Consider the following 12,632-nt stretch of genomic DNA (forward strand, 5'->3'; position numbering starts at 1 on the left):
GGGAGATTCATTTGAGAAGTGGTAAATATTTCATAAGTAAAGATGTGATCTTAGCCCTTCATCTGGTCAACATTTGCGGCGTTGACCGTGAAGCACCGAATAATTCCATGCATTATGCGGATGATGAAGTAGTTTCATAATTTTTACAAACAGGTAGCACACATGTTCATATGTGAACACGTGATTCACATATAAATTATATGTTCATATGTGAACCCATTAATTAGTTCAAAAGTGAACTATATAACTGATTCGTATATGCACTAACACGTTCATATGTGAATCAATTAATTAGTTCATATGTGAATCACAAAGGTTCATACGTGAATCAATTAATTAGTTTATATCAGAATCAATTAAAATAGTTCATATGTGAATCACTTAGGTTCACATATGAACTTGTTTGCCACTTATTTGTTAAGGTTACAAAATTACTCCTTTTATTTTTCGCATAGCCACAAATTTGGACTAGTCAATCCGATCTTGACCGTATGAAAGACTATAATCACTTACCTTATTTCTTAAATACTTACCACTTCTCAAAATAACATATATATATATACACACACGCGCTTGTGTGTGTGTGTGCATGCGCGCACGCACGTGCGCACAAACACAATACCTAGTGGTTATAAGAAGTCAGAATTCTTGTTATTCAGAGTAATGCTCATAGATACTTTCGAGACTTGGAAAACAACTCTAAATTCCTCTTATTCAGAGTTAAGTCCAGAATTATTTTCCAGCCTAACAATAGAACTTTGAATTCTTGTGTTTTAAAGTTAATATTCAAAGTTTTCTTTTAAACCTGAGGAAAAGTCTCAACTTATTTTTCTCATTTAAAATACCCCGAGTAACACACGGGTCCAACCTAATGTGTGTATATGTGTGTGTGTGTACGCACGACACACGCGCAAACACAATACCTAGAGGTTATCATCGTCTCCATGAAACACTCACCCCCAGTCTAACCAAGCCTTGGTCGAACACCTTTGTCTCCTCCCTCCAATGAAACCCTTTACGTCTAAGTATATGTATAGAAGCAAGAAATGGAGGGCATTGTGTCACTAATGGTTCTGTAACTTGGTATTGGATAGGTGAAGCTTCATCGGAGTTCCACAACCCTCATCATCCCCAACGAGACCCATCCCTCACCTGCAACTCCCCCCTTCTCTCTATCTGTTTTTAATGTGTTAACAGTGAGATATTGAACCCAACTCACTTTTTCTCACACTAACACACACACACACACAACACAACACAACACAGAACAACAAACAAACAGGTGGGTTTAACTTTTTGTGTGTTTTTTAAAGTTTTATAGGTTGGAGAAATTAACTACAGATAATTACATTTTTTGTTCATGTAGACCATAAAGGTCCGACTGTGGCTTATGCCTCGGTTGGTTGTGGATGAGAGTGGGTATGAGTCGTCAGGGGTTGGGGGTGTTTCTGTGTGTGTTGGCCGGTGGGAGGGGATGAAGGAGAAAAGGTTTCAATCTTGGCTAGAGCCTAAAGATGATGCGAAGGAGGCCAGTGTGGGTTTTAGAGACAGGGGGCTAAGGGACAGTGAAGTTGTCACCGAATAAGTAAAACAGTAGATGAGGTGAGTGGTTGGGGGTGGCATCTCCGCCGGGAACGAGGTGGTCGTAGGTTTTAGATGGATGAGGACGAAGGAGGGAGGGAGGTGGTTTACCAGAGAAGTAGAGCGGTGGATGAAGTGGTGGCTTGGGCCTTGGGGACGACTGACGAGTCTCCTATGAGAACCAGGAGATGGAATCTTTGTGTAATGTGTATTTGTTATCTATACTATATTATAAAGCATTTGACAAAAACTCTTAAAATCCATTTTTTATATATAAAGTACTGTTTATTAATGCATATTACTTAAAACTCAAGATTACAAGTAGATTGTGCGTAAGTACAACTAATTAAAGTTCCATATCTGAATTGGTGTAACTAACTGTAGATATACATAATCAAATACATGATAAACATCTCATTTTAAATATAAAAGATCTAAAATATAATCAGGATAATAATTGAGTTATAACAGAATACTTAATTATTATCTTTATAAAATTTTATATTATTAAACCAAAAATAAATTATTTCATTATTAAACTTAAATTAAATTATAATAAAAAATTAAAGAAATTATATAAAAAAATGAGATTTTTTAAATAGTTGATTTGATATTAACATTGATATTTTTTTTTCAAATTTATATTTTATTCAAAAATAAAACCATTATTGTTTTCTTAAAAACACATAAAATCGTATTATAACATCAACATAGACAAAAAAATAAAATAGAATATTAAAATCGAGATGTATCTCGTTGTATTGCACTTGTACTCTTCTAGTATATACTAAAAGATTATTCGTGCAATGCAACAAGATATATCTCAATTTTAATGTTTTATTTTTTTTCTCTATCGATATAATACGGTTTTATATGGTTTGAGAAAAAGAAAATATTTTAATTTTTGAATAAAAATAAATTTGAATATCATAAAAATTAAAATATATATAGAGAGAGAAGGTGAGGGCTTCCATTTCACATGGTTGATGAAAAGACGGTAACGTCCTTGGTAGAGAAAAAAGCAATAGTCAAAGAGAATCAAAGAGAAAATAAGATAAATTAAATATTAGTTTACCTCTTATTTATTCATACCCTATAAAGTGATAAGAGACTCTGAAAAAAAAAAAATAGTCTGAATTACAAAACGTCTGACCGAATCAGAAATGAGTAATAATTAAGAGCTGAAAATGAAAAAACAAACAAAGCCTTATAAACCTACAAAGGTTTTCCTATGTGGAACTATATATTAGTCTAATACCCAACAATACCCCACATTTTCCATTCAAACTCCTACATTTTCAACTTATTTTCAAAAGTAGATTTTTTGGGGGTATGAAAGGTGCAACCCACTAAATTTTGAGGGATGCTCCAGGATTTTAAAAAACACAATGAATATCAACAAAAAAAATCTCTCGAAATCAACAAAAAAAACTGAAAAAACTATCGAAATCAACCAAAAAAAACTTAAAAAGATCTCTAAAAAACGGTGAGATTTAGCTAAATACAAATCAAACGACTTTATAGATTTTCAATCCAACTTAATAGATGCATCCGCTTAATAAAAATCTTGAATCCGTTCATCTTGGTTGAGTGGTTACAATGACCATATGTAAGGACAATAAGGTCAAATTGCCAATCTTCACTTCTATGTTCACCTTATAATTTATTTTATAAATAAAATATAAAAATAAAAAGTTAAACCAAAAGATAGATGTGAAATAAGAAGCCCAATTCTGAAAATATGTTTAACAAAATAAATAAATAAAATAGTAGTGTTGCTGTTGCCAGAGAGAGATGGATCATAAAAGTGGTTCGGCCCAATAACAAAATGGGTTGGCCCATCGGATTATGACAACAAATAAGCTTTTTTGAGGCTTTATTTTCTTAAGGGAGAACCATGCTTCATTTGGGGATTTAGAACCATAGGCTCGGATTTTCAATCGTTTAGAGTATTCCCGATAGCTTCTTTAAAATATAACAAGAGTTTTTGTTTCTAAAATGATACAATAGTTTTATTATCATGTTCTTTAAAATAGAATCATAACCACAAGGGTAGTGCCTGATTGGTTTGAGTTTGACTCCAAATGTCAAAAGTACCAGAAGGTCTCATGTTCAAATCTAAGGAGGAATAAAAATCGACTTGTGGCCACGGAGGTTCAAATGCGGTGACTTCGGGCTATCTGTAAAGCAGGTGGTCGCCTTGGGATTAGGTGGCTCGCATTGCGGGTTGGATATCTAGATTAATAAAAAAAAATAGAAAATCATGGAGAAAACTCTAAATATAGAGAATTGTCTAAAACTTGATGGTGGGAGAGAGAAGATTTATTTTATTTAATTTAATTCCACCAATGAGATTGAGTTATTTTTTTTATCTAAAAAAATGTATCATGATGATAAATTAGAGAATATTATAATAATATAATTTATGTTAAAAAATCTCTAAAATTTATGGAATGACTGGTGAATTTACAAAGAAGTTGTTGGCTTTGTAAGGTAGTGTTTGATGGGGGATATGATAGGCAGTGGAGATCGAGCGTCGGTTGTATCCGGGTAATTTTAAGGCATTGGTGACCTTACCTATACAGTGTCGAAATCAATATCGATGACACCATACACACTGGTGGTGGTGTTGATAAAACATATAAATAGCTTTTTTAAACAGAAATCCAGAAGTAAACTCTTGATGCAAAAAATACAGATGTTAGCCTCCCTGATTTAATTGAATTATTGGTCTCTAGGTAGAAATAGCGTGTGTTGATAGACCTCGATCGGTAATGAAAGTACCAGGGGGTTTTTTCTTTGATAATACCTCGAGAACACTTTGATGGTCCGTTTGGTTTACGGGTTTTGGTGGGATTATCCCACGTTTGGTTCAAAAAAAATTCCGGAATTGAAATATCGGGAATTCAATGAAATCCCACAAACATTGAATTTAGAAATCGCATAGGGGTTGTTGGTATTTCATATGATTTGTTTGCATTAATGTTTTAAAATATGTTAAAGTCATTCGTTTTGTAATAATCAATTAATAAAAATGTGATTTAATTATTTTTATAATTTTTTATAAATTAATAATTTAATTCCAGATCTTACAAACCAAACACACTAAGGATTCCAAATCCTTCCAACTATGAATCCTTCCATGAAATCCAAATCTCGTGAAAAATTCCATCAAACTAAACGCCTTTAGGAATCCATTGTAGACGTTAAAACCTTGTAACTAAGTTTTTTCGTCTTCCAAATAACGAGCCCCAGTTATGTAAAATCCTTAACTGATCTCGTAATGTCAGCTATTCATCAGTTGACAATTTCAAACTTTTTAATGGCAGGATCGGTCGTTCTTAGGACAGAAACTTATCGTCTTCCCATGTAAAACCTTTTATTGGAAGTCATTTTCAGTCTCTTATCATGATTTCAATCATGACAATAACGTATTGGAAACTTTGTAATTTTTAAACGTACCACTCGATTCGAATATGGAGTTCACCAATGAACGATCAACCAAAAAGAATCAAACATCGAGAAAAAAATAATTAGGTTTGGCTCTGCCAAATTATAAACGTCACTTTATTTGGAAAACATTGTAACCTCCAAAACATAAACATTAAACACACATGATTTTACTACATATAAAATCGATAAAAACAAGAGAAATTGTTCTTAAAATCTTGATCAAATTATTATAATATTTATTATTTTATTTTTAAATATTTAGATACAGATAAAATATAGATACAATAAATTATCTATGCCAACGATCGAAGCATATGTGTTTGCCTTTTTGTCGACCTGAATGTTTCTTAAATTTTATGATTAAGTTGGATCGCTCCAACCAAAATGTCTATCATCATGTTTCGGAAATAAAACAAATGATATTTTTTCAATAAATGTTTTATCAATTACTTCAAATATATATATATATATATATATATATATATATATATATATGGGTTTAATCATTTGAACAAGCGGTACTTCAAGTTTGACGGTACTCATATTATGAAAGTTATAACTACTTTTGCGATTTGGCTCGTTGTAGACACTGAGCTCTTAAACGAACCTCCTAGCAAGTTGTTATATATCTGGTCTTTCTCATATGATTTTCTTAGGACCGGATGGTTTAGGTCTTGACTCGAGGTTTCCCTAAACAAACCCGTTTGAACAAACACTCAACAGATTTAAGTTAAATACAATTTGTAAATCGTTACAAAGAAATCCAAAACAAAGTTACGCAATAATCATTTAACAATTAAAATAAAATCATAACCCCCTACTTGATTTCAACATATATGAATCATATACATCATATACACACTTCTATAAATAGTTCAGATACGATATCATCAAAATTCAATAAACCTAAAGATATTACCATGTTTTTTTTATTAACCTGGATATCCAACTTGCTATGCGAGCCGACTTTGCAGGTAGTCCAGAGTCACTGTGTTTGAACCTCAATGGTCACAAGGGGGTTTTAATTCCTTCTTGGATTTGTACCTGAAACCTTCAGATACTTTTGATCTTTGGAGCCAAACTCAAACTAATCAGGCATTATCATGTTATTGTTATCATTTTAACAAATTCATCCAAAGAAAAACCTAATTTTAAAAGGCTTTATTTTAATTGAAATAGAATAAATTTGGAGGTTGAAAATGGGTGATAAATAGAATGAAGCTTTATAGAAAGCAATATGAGAGACCTCCATCACCATTCTTTTGCTTTGAGAAAGCATAAGATGGATAGGGGAATCACATTGACCTTTCTTCCATAGGTGCTCTACCCACCAACTATATGCATTTCTTGATGGTGATGTATATATTCTCAAGCTTTATCCACTTGTACCTTATGCATTCATACTTGTAACTTCTTAAAGTTAACTCTTTCACCCCAACTAAAATTACCACTTTTCGAACAAACCCATTATGTAAAAGTTGTAAGTTCGATATTTTTGGATTCAAGAAAAAGAAGATAACTGAAAGGTTGTGACTTAAATATCCGACATCGAAAATCATAAAGAAAACTTTAAGAGTCTTCATCTGACGAAGGTGTGAGAAGGTCGTGAAAGCAAACCTGAACCTACAACGCAGCGTTTGAAGAGGGTATGAAACAATAGAAATCATGTGGATGTTATAGCTCGTTTTTAACAAACGAATTAGCTTTTTTGTAATCCTTAACTGGTTGCCAGAACCTGACAGAATATATATGAGTTATCTATAAAAATAGACTGTAAAATATAACCGGTAAATGACTTTTTAATGTTATATTTGACTTAGGGTTGTTTGTTTACCTCTTAATAGTTTCATTAAGAGGCAACCTCTGAATCGTGAAGAGGTGAATCTTGTTTGGCAAAAAAAGTCTGCCTCTTAATGGTTCTAAAACCCTCTGAATGATTTTGTATCATGGATCTCCCTTAACCATTAAGAGCCCTAATTTCATTGTACACAATTACCAAACAATTATATTTCATTTTGCACTATATCATGAGAACCTCTTAATCATTCTGACCATTTAATCATTCTGTACCAAACCATTCAGCAATTATCAAACAACCCCTTTACATACATATGATCTTTTTCCAAACCAAATTGAAGGATGGAAAACCCCTTTTGCCTTTGTTGTACTTTATGTTGCTAGAAGACTTCATTCATTATAGGAAGTTCAATATCAATTCCATCAAACTTATTCATTGCTTATTGGCTTGACGGTGAATATCATACATCAATTAAAAAAATCAGTAAGTCGTCATATATCAGTTATTAAAATACACATGAAACAAGATTTCAGATTTTTGATTTCCCTCGTAAATTTCAAAAATCAGGTTTTCAATTGCCGTAAAGGATCGTTTGACTTTGGTTACGCTTTTATATAAGTGGGTCCCATAAAAAGATAAGGTTATAAATATATGTTTCAATCTATTTAGGAGAATGACAGGAATCAAGATGGAGCCATTCTCCATATATGCCTCAATTGGTTTAATCAAATCTAAACAACTTGAAGATACGTATGTGTTTATTTTGTAAGTAATTAAATATAAATACATGTTGATTTTTTATAATCGAGAATGTCAGGAATCAAGATGAAGCCATTCTCGTTTGAACCTCCACCTCTATTTTTTAAAGTCGGATTTTAAATGTAAATCATATAGATATTACAAAGACCAGATCCAAAACCCAAAACCCGATGGATAAGAATTAAACATGAGTTGATTTCGAGACTACCATATTGTATATAAGGCAAGCCAAAGTACCGCCTGCCAGAACTCTTTGTTATGTTTCTCCAATTTGACGATATCCATCATATTCCACCAGCGAAATATCTGATTCCAAACATTGAGAATTAACTTGCATCTAACGAAGCAATGGTCAATCGATTCAATGTTACAATCACACCGAGAGCAGAGCGTCGAATGGAGCTCAATCCCTAAACCATCTAACACCTCATGATCAGGAGGACGCTTTAGATGAAGGCACCAACTGAATATGAGAGTTTTTTCAGGAACAAATCTTTGAAACAATCGAGATATTTATAGAAGACGATAAAGTTTTCTTTTTAACATTAATACTAGAGTTCTTTTATTATGACCATTGCTTTAAATTTCAAAACAATCGAAATATATTATAAAACCAAATATACATGATGATTGATGGACGGTTAAAATTGATTTATATAATTATAATATTTACATGTTTTGTGTTTAAATATTCCTTAATCTTTTAATCACATATATTGTTTTGTTTATAAATTTAATTTTTGCTTATCTATACTATATTATAAAGCATTTGCCAAAAAAAACTCTTAAAACTATTTTTTATGCATAAAATACTGTTTATTGATGTATATTATTTAAAATTCAAAATTTCAAGTAAATTGTGTGTAAGTACCACTTATAAAAGCTTTATTTTGAATTTGTATAACTAACTACAGATAAACATAATAAAATATAAAATAAATATCTAATTTTAAATATAAAAAATCTAAAAATTAATTAAAATAATCATTAACCTTTAAGAGAATACTTAATTATTATATTTATAAAAGAAATTATATTATTAAACCGGAAATAAATTACTTTATTATTAAATTATAATAAAAAAATTAAAGAAATTAAACAAAAAAGGAGAAGTTTTAAATACTTAATTTGATTCTAACATCGATGTCTTTTTTCAAGTTCTTACGGATCTTCAAATTTATATTTTATTCAAACATAAAAACATTATCATTTTCTCAAAACCATATAGAACTGTATTATAATATTGACAGAAACAAATAATATAAAAATATTAAAATTGAGATATATCTCGTTGCATTGCACGAGTATCTTCTAGTAATTAATGAATGCAAGTTTTAGATATTTGATTTTTATTATATGAAATATTTACAAATAAATAAATAAAAACTATTTTGAAATAACTTAAAATGGTAATGAGTCGTATGTATTTTGAGATTTAAAAATATATAAAATCATTTAACTCAACCAAGGAGCGAAAGTGACCCACGGAATATATAATCATCAACTCAAAGAAAAATCATACGCATATGCTATCAAAACCATACACGTGTACGGTTGGAATCCCTTGAATGCTCTATAAATAGCTYCCCATGATCACACAATAAAATCACCCAGCTTAAAAGAATTCATTTGTCTATTTACCAAATTAACCTCAAAACCTTCGAATCATGTCTTGCTCAAGCGGAAAGTGCAACTGTGGCTCAAGCTGCTCCTGCGGCAGCAGCTGCAACTGCAACTCGTAATTTCTTTTATATATTTTCTTCTAAAAAATTGTTTATTTTTTCCAATTATTTCTCGAAATTTCTATTTTTTGAAATCGGGTTTTATTTATTTTTTGAACAGAGCCGACATTGAGAGGTCGACCACCACCACCATGATCGTGGACGGTGTTGTTCCCCAGATGACGTACGTATCTCTACTACTTCAATTTGATGCATAGATAGATCGTGCCATGAAATGAATAAATGTGTTGGAGTCTCACATCACCTATGCACACAGATCAACAAACATCTGCATATGTCGGAATCTCCTCTCTTTATCATAGTTCTTTTAAGATTAGGTTCAAAGGGTTCCACATATCTTAACAAAATATCAGAGACAGACATACAGGGTTTACCATATCTTGGAACTTAATTGACACACTATTTCTCCTCTGGGCCCATCTAGCCTACATTTGAGCAGACTTGTTGGGGGTTATAAATTCTAGGAATCTCTACCCCTTCCTGTTTATGGATAGAAAGAGTATCCCCTTAGAAGAGTATTTTATGCGTTCTGTAAAAAGGTTCATCTTAGAGATAGATTTAAATTGATTCCACATATTCTAATAAAATCACTGATATGAGATTGCAAAATTGCAGATATGCCGAGGGAACCGAGACCAGCTTCGCTGTCGAGGGTGGAAACGGATGCAAGTGCGGTGGAAACTGCAMGTGTGATCCTTGCAACTGTTAAGCAACGACAGKMAAAAATGATCCAAACAAAAGAAGCTACGTGTTTGAAATGAAATGAAGTGCGTTTTGTGTTGTGTTTTCATGTAATAAATAAAAAAGGAAACTATGGTATGATTATGTGATATTTGGATTTGTAATGGATTTTCCATGGTTGCTTATTTAATTTGATGTTTATGTAATGTCAACGCTATGAAATTTGACTTGTTTGGGTCTTTATAAATGCTTTGATTCAAATGAAGTTGTATCCTGAAAATTTGACCTCATTTAWCCTTTTGTTTTTTCTCTTTTTTAAATTGTTATTAAAAAACATTTAGATTAATATTTAACGGGAAATTCAAAATGCACCTCTATATATTGTTAAATACAYTCTTACTTATTAATTTTGGCGAAGTTATGACTCAGTGAACGGGTTTTATACTATAAACCGGAACKTATGAAAATAACATAATAAACTGAGATATCAACATGTGAATCGTCAAACAACTTTTAGATCAACAAGTTATTTTAATTGAAAATCGAATATCACAGTGATATCTTAAAAGTCAACYTTTGCGTGTTGCAATCTCCCAAAAAATTGACTCGTTTCCAGTAATAATTCATGAATCGAAAAAATACTACCGAATTAATCCTATTCATATCACCGAAAAATACTACCGAAGTAATCCCATCTATCTTTATGGACCTCATAATAGAGTGCTCAAGGAGGATCTTGACGATTTCGTGATTGTATTTTYCGATGATATCCTAATCTRCTCTAAATCAAAAGAGGAGCACGTTATTCATTTGCTTATGKTACTAGAAGTTCTTCGRAAAAGAAACTGTATGCTAAATTCTCAAAATGTGARTTCTRGATGGAACAAGTGTGACCTTTCTAGGTCACATCATATCAGCCGACRGAGTAAGAGTTGATTCTGCYAAGTTCGAGGCTATCACTAAATKGTCTATACCGACCATATTTCCCAGATACATGGTTTTCTTGGTTYAGCAGGTTATTACAGACTGCTTGTGAAAAATTTCTCGAAGATCGTATRCTTTCCCCCTAATTATTACATGAAAGCATATGGGGTGAGGCTSARGATTGCAACATCGAGAAACTAAAACACCGACTTGTAACGACACCAGTTTTAGCATTATCTTCTGGTAGCAGTGGGTTTCAGGTGTATACTGATGCATCACATCATGGTTTAGGTTGTGTTTTGATGCAACAAGGAAAGATTATCGCTTATGCTTCACATCAATTGAAACCATACCAGGTGAATTACCCGACCATGATTTAGAGTTCATCTCAATTATTTTTGCCTTGAAAATTTGGCGGCATTAATTTTATGGTGAGACCTATGACATCTTCACAGATCACAAAAGCCTAAAGTATATTTCACCTCTCCCTCCAGACACAAACTAACATCAAGACTTATTTTTTACATTCCAAATGCATGATTTGATTTAATTCTGACAAGAAAAAGGTACATTTAGCATTCCCCTATTTAATTGTGGTGTCATCATCATCCGTCTCGCTAGTTTTCTTGTATTTACAAAGTTTGACTATTTTACATCTTAACTAGTGGGTATGAATATGTTAAAAATTGATATATAGGAGGTTTAAGATACAAACATTTTCATTACTACAACTAATACAAGGCAATTAAACGAGATATTTAYAGAAATAATGAGAGTTTATTCATTATAATTTGAATATCAATTTCATCTAACTTTTTCATTGTTTATTGGCTTGACGRCGAATATCATACATCCAATTAAAAAATCAGTAAGTCGTCATATATCAATTACTAAATACACATAAAACAAGATTTCAAATTTTTTATTTCCCTTGTAAATTTCGAAAATCATGGTTATCAATTGCCGTAAGGAATCGTTTGACTTTGATTACGTTTTTATATAAGTGGGTCTCTTAAAAAGATAAGGTTATAAATATATGTTTCAATCTATTTAGGAGAATGTCATGAATCAAAGATGGAGCCATTCTCCATATATGCCTCAATTGGAATTGGCTTAATCAAATCTAAACAACTTAATGATACGTATGTGTTTAGTTTTTAAGTAATTAAATATAAATACATGTTGATTTTTTATAATCGAGACATAAATAATTATTAAAAAGAAGGATATATATTTTTTAAGTTTTTAAAAGTCAATAATTAAAAAAAGATTACGTTTTAAATGCCAGATATTTAATAATTATTTCCATTTTGGTCGTAACATAATCCTCTATTTGTATTTGGTGTTTTAAAATAAATGCGATATTTGTTTCACTGATAATTTTTTAAGTCGGATTTTAAATGTAAATCATATAAATATTACAAACCTTAAAAGTCTCATATTGTGAAACAATTTAAATAGTTTTTTTGAAAGACAAACATAATATCAATCCAAGAAAAGAGTATACGGATTCTACAAGACGTAGAAACCAAGAGACAAATAAAAGCACCGCACAAGCGGCAAAAGAAAGCAAAGAAACAAAAGACAACGAAAAAACCCTGAAGAATGGCATGACACTGCCTACAACAAAGACCAGATCCAGAACGCAAAACCCAATGGATAAGAATTAAATGAGTTGATTTCGAGACTGCCAT

General features: G+C 31.5%; 1 protein-coding gene across 1 annotated transcript; it reads left to right on the forward strand.

Moving 5' to 3' along the window:
- Nucleotides 1-9,199: 9,199 nt before the first annotated feature.
- LOC112513209 (metallothionein-like protein 1) lies at nucleotides 9,200-10,294 on the forward strand. The gene is made up of 3 exons (XM_025119403.1): nucleotides 9,200-9,329; nucleotides 9,434-9,496; nucleotides 9,949-10,294. Exons 1-3 carry the CDS (start codon nucleotides 9,259-9,261, stop codon nucleotides 10,040-10,042), a joined length of 228 nt encoding a protein of 75 aa, XP_024975171.1. The 5' UTR covers nucleotides 9,200-9,258; the 3' UTR covers nucleotides 10,043-10,294.
- Nucleotides 10,295-12,632: the final 2,338 nt, after the last annotated feature.

Source organism: Cynara cardunculus (genome assembly GCF_001531365.2).
Source record: "Cynara cardunculus var. scolymus isolate 2C chromosome LG 5, CcrdV1, whole genome shotgun sequence".
Classification (NCBI taxonomy): Eukaryota; Viridiplantae; Streptophyta; class Magnoliopsida; order Asterales; family Asteraceae; genus Cynara; species Cynara cardunculus.